The following is a 16,097-nucleotide window of genomic DNA, read 5'->3' as shown; positions in this document are numbered from 1 at the left end:
TACTTTACCTACTTTAATTTGTAACATAATACTCTGCAATAGGGATTACTACAGTCTTTCTACAGATGAGAAAATGGAGAGCAAGAAAGCCTGAGAGTAATTTGCTCTCCGTCATCCAGCTGTTGGGAAGAGGTTCTTCTTTAAAAATTTTTTTTTCAACGTTTATTTATTTTTGGGACAGAGAGAGACAGAGCATGAACGGGGGAGGGGCAGAGAGAGAGGGAGACACAGAATCGGAAACAGGCTCCAGGCTCCGAGCCATCAGCCCAGAGCCTGACGCGGGGCTCGAACTCACGTACCGCGAGATCGTGACCTGGCTGAAGTCGGACGCTTAACTGACTGCGCCACCCAGGCGCCCGGGAAGAGGTTCTTCAAGACGGGTCTGTCTGGGGCGCCTGGGTGGCTTAGCTGGTTGAGCATCCAACTTCAGCTCAGGCCATGATCTCACGGTTTGTGAGTTCGAGCCCCACGTTGGGCTCTGTGCTGACAGCTCAGAGCCTGGAGCCTGCTTCGGATTCTGTCTCCTTCTCTCTCTGCCCCTCCCCACTTGTGCTCTCTGTCTCTCAAAAATAAATAAATGTAAATAAAAATTAAAAAAAAAAAAAAGACGGGTCTGACCACAAAGCCACTCTGCTGCCCTAACAGAAAACACTGCAGGACTGCTGTTACAGACTTGGGAGGTAATCAGAGTCACTTATGGAGCATAATAAAAATACAGATTCCTAGGCCCTCCCTTCCTACACCTGCTGATTCAGAAGGTGGGAGTGGGGCCCAAGAATCAGCACCGACACAAGCACCACAAGCTAACGCAGATGCACATCAGTTTAAGACTGATAAGCCCATTAGGCCGAGCGTCTGCATACATTGTGGCTCTATGATCCCCAGTCGGTGTCATTATCTACTCTTGTAAATCAATGCTCTTCATAGCAACTAACATGGTGCAAAGTGCTTTACACATATTACCTAATTCAATCCCACAAAGCCCCTGTAAAGCTGGAATTAAGTATTATCCCCATTTTGCAGAGTAGGAAACTAAGGACCAGGGAATTTAAGTCACACGCCCATGATCACGCAGTGAGTGGACATAGGATTTGAACCTCTAAAGTGAGCTAACCACTAAGCCAGTGATTCTCAAACTTCACTACTAACAAGAATCACCAACAAAACATTAAAAGACAGACTCCTGGGCTCCACCCCCGAAGATTCTGATTTAGTATATCTAGATTTCTAGACATAGATTTCTAGTCTAGATTTCTGCACCGCAATGCTAATGTAAGTAACTCATGGTCCTCGCTTTCAGAAACTCTGTACAACACATCAGTTACTCATTTCTGCTTGTGGAGATGTGGTTGCTGGTGCATTCTGAGTTATGGAAGAGGCTTCCCGGGGAGGGGAGATGAGCACACATAACCTCCCCTTCTCCCCACCCCCCTTACTCCTGATACCATTCTGTGATATTTCTGCTTAGTGGGCATCTCGCCTCCATCTGAATGCCTCCTGGGACGAAGAACTCAGGCCCTCCGAAGGCAGCCCTGTTCATTTTGGGTCGGGACCGTGATCAGAAAGTTCTTCTTTGTGTTGAGCTGCTCTCTGTCTTCTGCACCTTCTACTTCCCAACTGTCATAACTGCCTCCCAGAGAGCCACCGTCTGGGCGGGGGAGGGGAAGGTTCCGGGCTCTCCAGGGGGCCGGGCAGTTAGGACACGCCTCCCTAACCTTAACAAAGTTCCCCCTTTACAATCTCTTAAGATCAAGGTAGTGACAACACACTCAGATCATACCACTTCTTGATTTTCCCCAGCGTGTGTTGCTGAAATCAGCAACTGCAGCGAAGCTATTGCTCTGATCACTTCTCGGTTTTTCTATTTCAGTTCTATAGACATGTCAACACACTCCATGGTCACCCTGATTGATTCTGTCAAGGTAAAAGTGCCGAGGGATTTTCTCCAGAAGGCCAAGTTGGACACTAAACCTTCTTGTTACCTTTGCACTGGTTCCTTACTGAGCTATCAATTTGACACCACCAAATTGTTAAGGAAGATACCGCCCAATTCGTTAACTTCTGGGTTAAAGAAGACAAAAACAAAAACAACAAAAAGTAAATAAAAACAGGCTCTCAGATGTTGACAGAGGGAAACTTTCTCCAAGTTTCTGTAGGATAGGAAGCCCTTCTATCTTTATTATCTTTCTTCACTGTCTCTACTATGTATCTATTTCTACAGTCTATTTCTACTCTCCTTAGAGATGGGCAACAACGTATCTCTTCAAAGACTTGCTCCATTCTTCCAACCACCCACTTAATCTCTGGACTGAACTGCCCCTTGCGTAGCAGCCACATGCTTACCAGCAAATAAGTAAGGGGGCATCTGGTTTTGTACTCTATACTCTTCACAAGACTGACACCTCATTTTTAAGTTTTAAATTTTAGAAACTGGAATTTTTCTTTCTGGACGAGATTTATTCTTCAGAGCAGTAAGTCGCCTTGGAAAATTATTAGAAATTTATTCCAAAATGTCCCCTGCTCAAATTTTCTGTAAATCTCTTTGAAAATTGCCCCCAGAGCTTCTGAGACACACACACACACACACACACACACACACACACACACACACAGTCCTATTTTCAGAGCTTTACCAAAAAGGGTTTCTCCCAGTATGATCACCCACTTTCTTTACCTAACTTGACTCCAAAGTTAAATCCACCCTCGGAGGATAAGAATGCTGCCCAGGGTGGGCACCGGGTTGGCTCTACCAGTCGAGCATCTGACTTGATTTCACCTCAGGTCACTATCTCACAGTTCATAATGGAGCCCTATGTCAGGCTCTGTGCTGACAACTCAAGCCAGCTTGATTCTCTCTCTCCCTCTCTGTCCATCCCTCCCCCCATTCAAAATAAATAAATAAACAAACAAACAAAAAGAATGCTGCCCAGAGATGGCAGCAGCAGAGGGGAGTGAGGTGACAGTATGGAACACACTGCTTTTGAAGTACCCTCAGTTTCAAGTGTTACTAGTTCTATATGGTTGTTTGTTTAAGTGTCAGTGTTTTTTTAAGTCAGTATGTGCCGATCTGCTACTCAACATGGTCAAAATGTTTAGAAATGCTGCATGATAAGGCACCCTCTAGTGGAGTCACCAAGTAATCAACATAATAAAGGTTCTGAAAAGTCCTGCACGAAGGAACCTGTTGAACTCAGTGTTTCCCAAACTTACGTGGCCAACAGACCTTTTCCATGGAACACCTGTTAACGTCCAGCAACTTTTGAAATATCCCTTGAGGCAAGTCTTATAAGTCCTGTGCAGTGAAGGCAGAGATTCCCTTCCCACCAACTCACACCTAAGAGAAGGGGTCCACGCATCCTTCTCACTTTTCAGGACTCCTCCAGGAAGGACTTCCCAGGCTACCCTCTCTAAACTAGGCTACCCTCCTGTTACTCTACAACAAGCCTCTTTGACACAATCTGATTATCTCTTTTTGATCTGTCTTCCCCACCAGAGCATATGCTCCGTGAGGGCAGGTGACCTACACCTCATGCCGCCCATCCGACACACAAAATGTGAAGCAAGGACGGGTTGGTCGGTTCCCAGAACTGATGGCTGGGAGGCACTGCGCCCTGTGTACCAGGGCATGGCTGGACCTCTCTGTCCCATCTCCTCTGCGGGGACTGGTACAGGTTGCTTCTCTGCCGAATGGATACTATCAGAGCAGAGAATTCGTTCAGTGAGACAATCCAAGTAACCTGGAAATTGTCCAAGAAGCCACAAAGTGCTCTTTTAAGTGATGCCCTGGACCATTTGACAAACACATCTAAAGGCAGGGTGGCACTAAGTTGGATTCCTTAAAACAGCTGGGCCAGATGGCTCTGGGTTCCGGGCAGCCTCTCTCTTGGGCGTCCTGGGAGAGGAGGGCCTGTTGTCTAAAGCTCTTCGTGCCAGGCACAGACTTCCCGCCGGGCCTGTGAACTGAGCTCAGGATCAAAGGCCTGGGGCCCGAGCCTGACTCAGAGACGTGCGTTCTGCAGGCGCAATGGCTCTTGGTGCTTACTTGGACTGTCCTCGGGTCCCGAGTCTTCTGGTGGTCAACTGAGGAAACTGCTGCCTTATGATCTGTAAGTCAACACAAGAACCGGTTACCCGTGGGGAAAGCGGGGAGCACAGCGACTGATTTTACAAACAGCAATCCAAAGGGGGAACGCATGTGTCCTTGATTGCAATAACCTATCAAGAGCCCATCGGGACCCTGGAGAGGATACGGGCGTTGGGGAGCTGGGAGGGGAGCACTGGAGTAACTGTGAGGCCCTGTACTCTGAAAGGGTCTCACTTGGCTGCCCCCCCACCCCCACTCACAATGTAGGGGGAGTACTGGCTGATCCAGAACGTGTCACCGCCCTGCTTAGAGCCTTCCAATGGACTCCATCGCGCCTGGGACAAAGACCCACTCTCAGTCTCTTTAACGAGTCCCTGCTCTTACCTCCTGGCCTTCCTCTCCTATGACTCACCCTTACTCACCAGACTCCAGCCACGCTGGTTTTTTTTTTTTCTTTTTCTTTTTCACTATTCCTGAGACACACTAGACTCACTGCCCACTGGGGCCTTTGTAGGGCAGCTCCCTCTGCCAGGAGTGCAACTTCATCACATCCTCACGGGACGGGCTCCTTTTCTTACAACATCCAGGCCTCTGCCCAGAGGCCTCCTCTAACGAGCCAGCAGGAGTAGCACAAGCGATCCTTTATCATCCCGTGGCCCTGCTTTGCATGGTCTTCTTCTCACTCCACACTCTCTGAAATTACCTTGTTCACTTACTCTCTGCGTGCCTATTTTATGTCTCCCCCTACCTCAGCATAAGCTCCTTGGGAACAGGCACCTGGCCCAGGGCTTGGCCCAGGCGAGGAGCTCAAACCATGCTGCTGAGTGGAGGAATGAAGCCCGACCTCTGCCCCAAGGGTATATCCTTGACTCTTCTGCAGTGTTGCCCAGGATATTCATATGGATTTGCAAGGAACCTGGGAGGAGAGGCCGTCTGCCAAATAAAGACACAACCAACAGGCCTCATCCTTGGTGTTTGCAGAGATGATGTTTGTGGATAGGCAGGATAATGCAGGGGCTCCGTGTGAGGGCTTTGGAACTAAGCTCCCTGGATTAGACAGATCCAAACTTAGCCATTTGTTAGCTGGGGACCCTTATTTAGGCATTCAAATGGCTCAGTTTCTTCATTTGTAAAATAGGTATGATAAGCCCTACCTTAGAGAATTCTTGTAAAATCTATAAGTAAACATATGTGGATAATTTGCAACAATGCCTTGCACTTAGTAAGGGCTCAATAAACGTTACCCATTATTACCACTGACTGTCCTGATCATTCATTCCTTTTTACTTCCACGGACTACTTCTGAAGTCCCAGCAAATTCTTCCAGCTTCCCTCCCCTTTTAGAACAGCACCACGCGGCACGTAGGCATGGTCAGGGAGACCCCACGCGCAAGCTGCCCTTGGTGAGTTGAGACACGCCTGCCGACTTCCCTGGCGAGGCATGAACATACAGTGCCTTCTCAGAGACAGGGATGAGTCTCTCCTGACCCAGCACACCCTCTCCCATCCACACTGGTATTCTCAGTGACTGACCTCTCAGTCATTCAACTGACATTTACTGTGACCCTGTTAGTTATTCGAACATGGAGGTGCTGTTTAACCTCTCTGATGTCTGGGGACTCAGGGGTTTATATATTCATCCCCAGGGGCACCCGGGTAGCTCAGTAGGTTATACGTCTGACTTCGGCTCAGGTCATGATCTCACAGTTTGTGAATTCAAGCCCTGTGTTGGGCTCTGTGCTGACAGTTGGAGCCTGGAGCCTGGAGCCTGCTTTGGATCCTGTGTCTCCTTCTCTCTCTCTGCCCCTCCCTCTCTCTCTCAAAAAATGAATAGACAGTTTTTAAAAATTACATACTCATCCCCAGATCAGAGGGATAGGTGCTGGTGGCCTCAACTAAATTGGCATCGGTGGCATGGAAGGAAGTGGACAGAGAATCTGGAATGGGGAAGTAAGGATCGACCATTTCTGTACATTGGGAAGCTACCTCCGGTGTGAATAATGGGGCAGCATTTCCTCATCTGAAAATGGGTGTAAAAGATGCATTCCTTAAAAGGATGGTTAGAAAATCTAATAAGATAACATGACGATACTACTTTGGGAAATAAAAAAGGCCTTCTAAAATGTTCGCTCACAGCGATGATACTGTTTCAGAATTCTCTGAAATTTTTCTGTATTGACAGAGACAGCCCTGGTTTCTCTCACCCTCACTCCCATAAGCTGAGGATATGGGTCCTCACTTGGACTACGTCCCTCTCAAAATGCTGTGACCTGAGGGAAATGCAGTATTCGGGGTGGGGTCTCAGCGACAGCACTCTGCCCCAAGGTGCGCACCACGGTTTTAGTGGCCTCACCACCTCCGGCCACGTACACCCTCCAGACTTTCATCACAGAACTGATTTCAGAGCCAAGATATGAAGTAGCTGTTCACAACGGTACAAACCTGAACGGCTACAGATATGCCGACACAGGTCGAGGGAAAATAACACAAAGCGTGAGGACAAAGTCCGGGTTAAAAGTGGGTTATGATTTGGGTTCAGAGTTTGCTACCTGACCAATACAGTAAAGTCACAGGAGTCCCAGTACCCATCAGATAAACACACGCTAGCTGCCTAGGAAGAGCAGAGATCTTTTTTGCATGTTGGTCTAGGACATTTCCCCCATACTGCAGGCACGACAGTGAGGTACCATGTTTAATGCTCTGATGTTAGCAGGCATTTGGAAAATGGTACTACCGGGTGCAGTCAAAGGTGTGGCAAAACTGAAACTCTCAAAGATTGCTCATGACATCATTTATTATCGTACTACCACTCCCCAAACATTATTACGATACATCTCACGAACCACAAAATATTCATACTTTTTGATCTATGAATTCCAAGGAAGTAATCTGAAACATGAAGAAGCTACGTGCAGGGTTACTAATAAGAGACAAAAATTGGAAGCAGCATGAAGGGTCCAATGACAGGGAGCTGGCTAAATAAATGATCATATATACATTCAACAGACCGTTATGCAGGTGTTAAAAACGACGGTAACAAAAATGATGTCACGGCACAGAAAACGTATGTATGACATGATGTTAAATAAAAATAGTATACCTCAAAACTACATTTATACTATGCTTATAGTTTGTTTTTACAAATATAGGAAATGGAAAAGGAACGCGGAAAAGTAAAAATGGGTATCTATTAAGGTGGTAGGATTGTTATGAGAACAAAAAGATTTTTGTATAGCATTTGTGTACAAGGTCAACATTTTTTCCAGATAGAAAAGGATTTTCTCATTAGAAATATTTCTAGGGGCACCTGGGTGGCTCAGTTGGCTAAGTGTCCAACTTCAGCTCAGATCATGATCTCACAGTTTGTGAGTTCAAGCCCCGCGTCAGGCTCTGTGCTGACAGCTTGCTCAGAGCCTGAAGGCTGCTCCGGATTCTGTCTCCCTTTCTCTCTGCCCCTCCCCCACTCACACTCTGTCTCTGTCTCTCTCAAGAATAAACATTAAAAAAAAAAAAGAAATATTTCTAATTCACAAAAGACATTCACGATAACCTTGAAGGAAGCACCAAAAATCTTCCAGAATGTTATAGTGGCTGTTTTTCTTTTTCTTTTCTTTAAAAATATAAATAAATCATTCCCTATTCCCTGCAAACAATATGTAGATAATTTTGAAAAGCAGCATTTGGGGGGGGGGGGGATGCTAAGCTTTATCATTATGTGATTTAAGAGAATGAGTATAAAATTCTGAATCTCTCTAAGTATTTATCCAAATGGCATCCTACATAATATCCTGGCCCCAGGCTAGGTACTAGGCACTAGGGCCACAGACTCTGGTCTAGAGATGTTCTAAAAAGCCCCCAGGGAAACAAAGCCTTCAGAAGCTGTCTGTTCTACCTCAAGAGGCAATAAAACATACAATCAGTGTGTTTGCAATTCTCTGTGCTATGATCTTGAGGAATTATCAAGTTGTGGAATAGGGCCTTCAAATGCACAGATCCATTCATCCTAGGATTTCCTCCATAGCTCAAGGGTTTTACTTACTCCTTTTGAATAATGTGCGGATCTATATGTGCAGTTTTACTATCTTGTGGCCAGCACCACACTCCACTGAGTCGCCCAAGACATAAGAGGAGAGACTGTGCTCTCTCTTCCCGACCCCGCACAACCCCATGTCGCACTGATTCTGACGAAGACGCCTGCTGAGCCTGGCCACTTCTCTCTGTCCCCGCGCGGCGCCCCTAGCCCACCCTGGCCTCACCCGGACCACAGACACACCCTCCTAACTTGGCTGCCCTGAACATGACCGTTTCACTTCCTCATTGGAAACACTAGGTGCCTGCTCACTGCCTACACTGAGCTGCGGCCCCAAGAGCCACAATAGGTTGCCTGACAGTACAGTTTGGATTCACTCAACAATGACTATTTACTAAGCTCCTCCTATATGCCAGACACTTTGCTAGGCACTGAGGGACACAACACTGAGCTGAACAGAAACAGCCTTTGGTGAGGAAGCTTACATCTAGTGGGAGAAGACCAAAAATAAATAAATTAAAATGTCAATATATCTTGTATCAGGTTAAGTGCTACAGAGAGGAACAAAAGGAACAGTGTGAGTGGAATGGAGAAAGTAGGGGTGGGGGGAGGGTTTTTTTTGTTGTTTTTTTACGGTGATAAGGGCTAAGTGGTAATGTGGCATTAGAGTGGTGACCTGAAGGAAATGCGAGAATGAGCCTCATGGATATGGTGGGGGGGGGGGGCGGGTTTCAAGCCCAGAGAACAGCCAGTGCAAAGACCCTGGGGTAGGAGCTTGTTTGATGCGTGTCAGGAAGAGCAAGGAGGCCAAGTGGCTGGAGCACAGTAAGTGCTCAGGAGAGCAGGAGAACAGGAGGTCGGGAGTGGCTGATGGAGCATGGTTCACGTGGGGCCTTGTAGGTCTTTATGAACACTTCTGCTTTTACCCACAATGAGATGGGGAAACCGTAGAGGGCTCCAAGCAGGAACGTGGGGAATAAGTCTGACTTACCTTTCCAAAGGATGGCCCTGGCTGCTGGATGGAAAAGTGACATCAGGGGGCAAGGGTAGAAACAGGGAGACCATGAAAAAGCCACTGTGTAGTCCAGGCAGGAGACATTATGGCTCAGTACCTTAATCCATTGATTCAATAAATCAAAGAATAAATGAAGCCCCTCTCTTTGGCTGGCCATGGAAGTTGTTTCTAATATTGTATTAACGTAAATAATGCTATAAGCAGTACCTTTGGGATAATGATTTTTCTTTTTATTTATTTATTTTGAGAGAGAGAGAGAGAGAGGGCAGAGGACAGGCAGAGAGAGGGAAAGAGAGAGAGTCCCAAGCAAGCTCTGCACTGTCAGCACACAGCCTGACACAGGGCTTGATCTCACGACCCGTGAGATCATGACCTGAGTCAAAACCAAGAGTCGGACACTTAACTGACTGAGCCACCTACGTGCCCCGATTTTTATTTTTATTGGCCCGTATGTTGGTTTTTTTCCCACTTTACAATAGTTTCTCAAATATGGAGCTGCCTGATTAAAGGGGAGAAATATTTCAAGGTTTGGGAGAGGTACCATCAGTTGCTTCCTATGAAGTGCAGAAGGCTATTACCACTTTTAAAAAATGTGCGAAATTGAAGGGCCAAAAGAGACCTTCCATTTGAGCATCAGGTTTCTTGTCTATCAAACAGAGATAAAACACTGGCTCAGCTAATCTCACAGGCTTGCAGGGGTACCAAAGGAGTTAGGGAATGGATGCCCAGCCCTGCCTCCTGGGCCACATCAGCCTGGGATGGGAGCAGGAAGGAGGGTAAGGGCTCTGCCTCGGCGCGCTTTCAAAACTGCACAGGACAGTGACCTGCTTCCAGGCAGGGTGCTGGAGCAGAGGGGTCCACGTGTGTTAACACCCCGCTCTGTCTCCACGGTCCTCATCCCCTTCTAGCCTGTTCTCTTCATTGGCACCCTCTAGTAAGATCCTTTGACGGATTTTCGGAGGATCCTCACTGAACTTTTTTTCCAGACTTCTGTGGTATATCCTGGTCTCCCAAGCAATATTACTCGTGCGGTTAGAATATTTAGTTCTTTTTGTGACAACACATTTTATCTAGAAATCCTGGAAGACAAATCCTCTCCTCCTCCTCCTCCTCGAAAAGAGAGAAAGATGATTTCAAACCGGGAACTAAGAGGAAGGGAGGTTTCCTGGGTGGGGGGTGGGGGACGCCGTACAGCATCACGTTCTTCCCAAACGGAGGTCAAGACTTTTCCCACTCTGAGCAAAGAAAGGGCTGTTACAGATTGCACCCCTCCTTCCAGCCGCAACAAAAACCTGTGGGAAGGGGGTTTGCTGCCTTTTTTTTTTTTTAAGTGTTTCTTACGGGCTGCAAATTACAAATTATTCTCTTCTCTTGTCACCAAATAATCGGCTGGTCCCAGAATCTGAAAGCCCAGCACAATTTAGTTTGAGTCTCAAAATGCAGGGTCGGTTCAGCCCCACTAAGGCTGTTCAGCTTTTAATTTCTGCAGCAAGACTCAGCAAACAGTCAAACACTTTTGTGGAGCTGTGAAAGCTGAGTTTCGCTGTTTGATAAATGAGCAGGCGGCAGGCAGCCCCTCTTTCTCTTTTTGTATGGATTCAATGAAGCCTGCCTAAAGAACACCACATGCTGTTCTAGCTACTGATCTAACATTCCGCAACATCCCAGCCTTCCAAATTCCCTTTAATTACTCGGGAATCCCACCCTTCTCCCTTTGAGCCGAGGCAGCCAGGGCCGGGGGCTCCATGGGGCTAGGGGTGGGAAGCAGAGCAGCCCTGCAGAACTCCCCTCCCCGGAGCTGCCAGATCTCTTCTAGGTGGTGGTGGCCAGGCTATCCATCTCTCCTGCCCACTCGTCTCCCCGGTCAACCACGTGTGGCTCTAGGCTGAAGGCAATTCCACACGTGGGCTCTCCTGACATGATTTCGTGGGCACAGCCTTTCAAGAAATGTGAGTTTTAGGCACATGTTTCTGAAATGACATATTCAAACCACCCCCCCTCCCTTTAAGAGAAGGAAGGGAAGGAGGGAAAGAGGAGCAGCCTCCACCCTGAGCATCAGCAAGAACCAGGCACTGGATGAGGTGTTTGACATGCAACGTTGATTTCATCCTAAAGACGATGCTGGAGGGAAAAATATGGTGATCCCCATTTCACAGATGAGATACAAGGATCTACGTCTGTTCAAGCCTCCTCAGATTCACAGACTCCAGTTCGACTGTCTCTCCTGTTCTTCAATATGGCTGGTACCCATGGGAGCCAGCAAGGGGTCCACTAACTGTGTGTGAAAACCCTGATGTCCTGTCTAGATGCCGCCTCGGGACACCTTTACAGCCACTCCAGAAAGCCACTCTGTCTTGTTACTCTTACAGACAGGCTTTGTTTGATTTTGATCTCAACGTGTATGATCTTGATCCAGCTTGATCTCCAAACTTAAGTCATGAGGGACAGGCTTTGAAAAAAGGCTGTGGTTGTTTCCAAAAATTCAATCCACCCTCAGGAGGCAACGATTTGCCACCAACAAGGATTGATCGAAAAGGAGCTCCAAGGTAATGGGATAAGTGCACATCCTCCCACACTTTGAAGGAGACAAACTCATGTGTATAAGGAGTCAAGTACGCTCAGAACAGTTCAAAAATAAGAGCTGTGGGTCTGAGTTGAGAGGTTTTTTGGGTGTGGGAAAAGTAGAGGGGCTTTTCAAATAGCAAGAGGTGAGAAATTCAGTATAAGGGCAAGTTGTTTTGTAACTATGTATTGCAAAAGTCCTGTGCCTTCTCTTAAAAACATACACGCACAATTGTTTTGAACACGAGAAAGAGATGATTAAGAAAAGAGGTTGTTCCAAGGGATTCTGATTGTCACAACTTCAAGTGTGAAAGCGAGAAACGTACTCACTTTCTTTGTTGACGAGAGACCTCACCCCTTTAGCGGAGAAGAAAATATAATTAAGTTAGTGGTATCAATAAGGATTTTGAAACAGCCTGCCTCCATGCTTTCACTTTGAAATGGGTGTTTGCCAGAGCGATTGCACTATCCTGATGCACCTCTGGCCATTCAAGAGTTTTCTGGGAACACCTACTAGGCGCCAGGTGCTGGGCGGGGGGGTGGCTGCAGGAAATTCCCCCGAGAGAAATTTCACATATTTACGAGAAACTCCTATCTAGTGCGATGAGACAGAAATGGATTTTCAAATCCCATGCATGGGTTGATGAAAGATTCTGTGAAAACTCCCAGAGCTACAAGCGTAACAGCGAACGTGTTGTCCCTCGAGAGGTAGGTACCGTGGATGACAATTCTGAGAAGCCCCCAACCCATACGTGAGCCCAGTCTCATCCTGAGGCTGCCTGGATGGTGTGTCACGTGTTTAAGTACAAGAAGAGACAGTCCTCACACACGGGCTTAGCTAGAATGAGGTGAGTTACATAAGCTACAGGTTAAGTCAAGACCGGAATAACTCCGAAGGCGACAACAGGAGCGGGTGAGGGTGGTAATGGCAGCATGCGCGCCAGGCAGGACATTTTTAGAACAATTGTTCTCAAAATTGTTCAGAAGGAAGAGCAGCGGCAAGAGCCAAAACATCGATGTTAGCGGTGATATATTAAAAACACGATGTATCAAAGTCATGGAATGCTGCCATGGTGAACTGAAATCATAATCATAGCTGACATGCACGGAGTGTTTATATTTACCAGGCACTGAGCTGAGGAAGCCCCCTCCCCCAATAGCCATTATGACAACAACTCTCCACGCGGTTGCTGCCATGTTCCCATTTTCTGCATGAAGAAACTGAGAGAGGCCCAGAGTGGTTTGGAAATCGTCTGAGCTCACCCAGCTGGTAACTGGTGGGGACGGGACTCGAGCCCAGACAGTCTGACTTCTGAGCTTGGGCACTGGGTGACACATAGAGACACCTGAAATCACACACTGTGGGGTCGGGTATGAAAGCAGACCTTCTGACGTGGACACCCCACAGCAGATACTCAAGGTGAAGAAAAACACACGCAGGAATTTACAGTTGCAGGGAACTCCATCAATGGAATTAGTGTTTTCCTTTGAAAACTGGCAACAGAGCATTCCTGAAGGATCCTGATGCCTCAAGAGCACCTTCATCTTCCTGCGCCCCCGCAGGGCCCTGCACGTGACTTGAGGTCAGTGAGGGGAATGGAAGGACTCTCGAGGAAGAGGGCAGGCACGTCAAGCAAGAAGGATCTTTGGCTCCTACCGCAGGTATACGCAGCTGCCCCAAGCACGGGTCCCCAGAACACACTTGGCATATTCTGGCATCGCTTGAGCACGGCCGGCAGTGAGGAAGGAGCCAAGCATTCAAGGAGGAGCCACCCACAGCCCAAACTGCCAATTACCGCAAGTCCTCATGAGGAAAAGGCAGCATATAAATACATTCAATTCATACATCTGTCGCCCCACCTTCCCCTTCTCTGGTCTCCTTGCTGCTTCCTGGTCTCCCTGCCCCGCAGCGGGCGTCCCGTGTTCTCCCACCCCTTAGATCCAGCCCCGCCACTCCACGTGTGACCTGGGGAAAACCACTCAATTCCTCTCAATTCCCTCAGCTAAAAAATGATGGGGTCTCACCAACCAATCTCCAAGTCCCTGAAATAGATTAAACTCTTTTATATTGATATGTCAGTAACCGATATATATTAATGACTCATCCCGCTCTGTTCTAATTGCATTTTTACAGACTTAATCAAAGGAACGGAGGGTTCCAGAAATCAATAAAGCCTTCAGGGGACACACAGTTTTGAGGCTAAATGGCCTCTCCACGTATTCAAATGGCACTATCTCCTAGCTGTCTAGTGCCCATCCACGAGAGCCTCTTGCTGACGAGCTGACTATAAATCACGTTACCTGCCCACTGTCTTTAAGTGATCACTCTGTGCCACCTGTGTCCTTCTCCTGGGCTCCTAACCTGACAGTATTCCATACATGTTTTCAGGATCCTGGGTTCCATTTCATCGTTGTGACACTTATAAAAGGACACACAGGGACAATGTGGGGGAAATGGGTCAAAAGGTCCAAACTTCCAGTTGTGAGATAAAAAAATGTCCTGAGGACATCACCTGTCAGCATGGTGACCATAGTTCATACTGTGCTGTACATTTGAAAGCTGCTGAGAGGGGCGCCTGGGTGGCTCACTCGGTTGAGCTTCCGACTTCGGCTCAGGTCATGATCTCACGGTCTGTGAGTTCGAGCCCCGCGTCGGGCTCTGTGCTGACAGCTCAGAGCCTGGAGCCTGCTTCTGATTCTGTGTCTCCCTCTCTCTCTGACCCTCCCCCGTTCATGCTCTGTCTCTCTCTGTCTCAAAAATAAATAAACATTTTTAAAAAAAAGAAAGAAAGAAAGCTGCTGAGAGAGTAGATCTTAAAAGTTCTCATCACAAGAAAGAAAAAATTATAACTCTGGGTAGTGACAGATGTTCACTGAACTTATCTGGTGATTGTTGCACATTATACACATATATCAAACCATTATGCCATACACTTAGAACTAATGCAATGTTATATGTTAATTATAGCTCAATGTTTAAAAAAAATGAATACACGTATTTCTAAAATGCTCATATGTGGATAAAATGGTTCATTGTTTACCCCTTTCTCCTTGCTAACCAAACTCTAATTTTTTATTCCAGGAGGCGATGGTCTACATTTTCCTGCTTCCCTGACAACCAAGGGCAGCCAGTGAGATGTAGGGGAGATCACTGGGCAGGGCTCTGGGAAGGCTCTTGAAGATAGCCGATTTGGCTGGAGTTCTGACCTGTCTCTTCTTACCCCTTTACCCCTTCTGGCCTGGAATATAAGCCTTTGTTGTCCTGCAGCCACTTTGGACCATGAGGTGATACAGAAGTTGGAAGCCATCTGCTACAAATGGCAGGGCATAGAAAGAGGAGGAGCCCAGGTCCCCGATGCTCTTAAAGGGCTGTTATGCCGGTGTTGGGTTATCATCTTTTATATTTAATGTGAAGAAAAGGAAAACCACTCATTTATTTAAGTCACTGTTTGGGGATGGAGAGGGGCATTTTTCACCCACAGCCCCACAATACAATTCCCAACTGATCCACCTTCTGATTTCCACCCAGAATTAACTTCCCAGAGAAGGTTCCAGTAGCCGTGGAGTCAGCCAAGCCATCTTTGTCCAAAGGGAACAAAACGAGCATCCAGTTCACAGGGCTGAGTGAGGACTACACGAGATAGTGTGTGCAGAGGGCTTGGCACAGAATCGGCGTCACTGCCCATCCCAGTTTCTAACTGAAAAGTATTTCCAACTAATGCAGTAAAGATCCCCGTATGTTTGTAGACTGACTTCCCTATTCCCTATTACCTCTTTGATAGATGGAGGGACTGAGGTTCAGAGAGGGAAAGGGACCTGTCCATGGTCACAGAGAGAGTAAGGGCAACGGATCCTCAAGTTGAGGACTCAAAACCTGGCATTATTGGAAACTCCTGGCCAATGCCCATGGTGGGGCCTCAGTAAAGGTCTGCTGAGGGAGACAAGTTTTTGCCTCATAACCTCTCTGCAATGCATGTGACAGATAAGTGGAAAGCAATCTGCTTATAAGTCAGAGATGTGCTCTTGGCTCAGAAATCTGAGGCCCGGTTTTTCTTTCTGAAAAAGCTTCGCTTGCTGCTAAACATAGAGATGCTCCACCTTTGTGAAGGCAGAGCTTTTGCTTAGAGATCCCCCAAAAAACCAAGTGGAGATGCAGGAGAGAGAAGTATTTGGTGAAATCAAAACACCTTCCTCAGCTTCCGTGGATCCCACAAGGCTGCAGGTCGGGAGAGGGCAGTAGTGCAACCCTGGGGCTCTTCCCAGATTGACCTCATTCTCAGGCCACCAGTCACCCCCCACGCTTGAGGAGGCAGAAGTCTCCTCCCTTTGTCCCCCGAGTCATGGGTGTTCCAGCTCAGGGGCACATCTGCCATCTTGTTCTGTGGTTTCTCATGGGCACGTGTCCC

At 47.3% G+C, this 16,097-nt stretch overlaps 1 protein-coding gene across 3 annotated transcripts in view; it reads right to left on the bottom strand.

Annotated features, from left to right (window-relative positions):
• RFX4 (regulatory factor X4) overlaps positions 1 to 16,097 on the bottom strand; it is a 164,622-nt gene that overhangs the window by 79,519 nt on the left and 69,006 nt on the right. For 2 of the 3 annotated variants that reach the window (XM_043562415.1, XM_043562416.1), the window contains exon 5: positions 4,043 to 4,104. In XM_043562415.1, coding sequence (XP_043418350.1) covers positions 4,043 to 4,104 — 62 coding nt within the window. Of the gene's footprint in view, positions 1 to 1,445; positions 1,623 to 4,042; positions 4,105 to 16,097 lie in introns of those variants that run through there. The other variant, XM_043562417.1, reaches the window with a different exon arrangement.

This window comes from Prionailurus bengalensis, chromosome B4 (assembly GCF_016509475.1).
Source record: "Prionailurus bengalensis isolate Pbe53 chromosome B4, Fcat_Pben_1.1_paternal_pri, whole genome shotgun sequence".
In the NCBI taxonomy this organism is placed as follows: domain Eukaryota; kingdom Metazoa; phylum Chordata; class Mammalia; order Carnivora; family Felidae; genus Prionailurus; species Prionailurus bengalensis.
The sequence above is the reverse complement of the archived record's forward strand: the minus strand, read 5'-3'. Positions and strand labels throughout refer to the sequence as shown.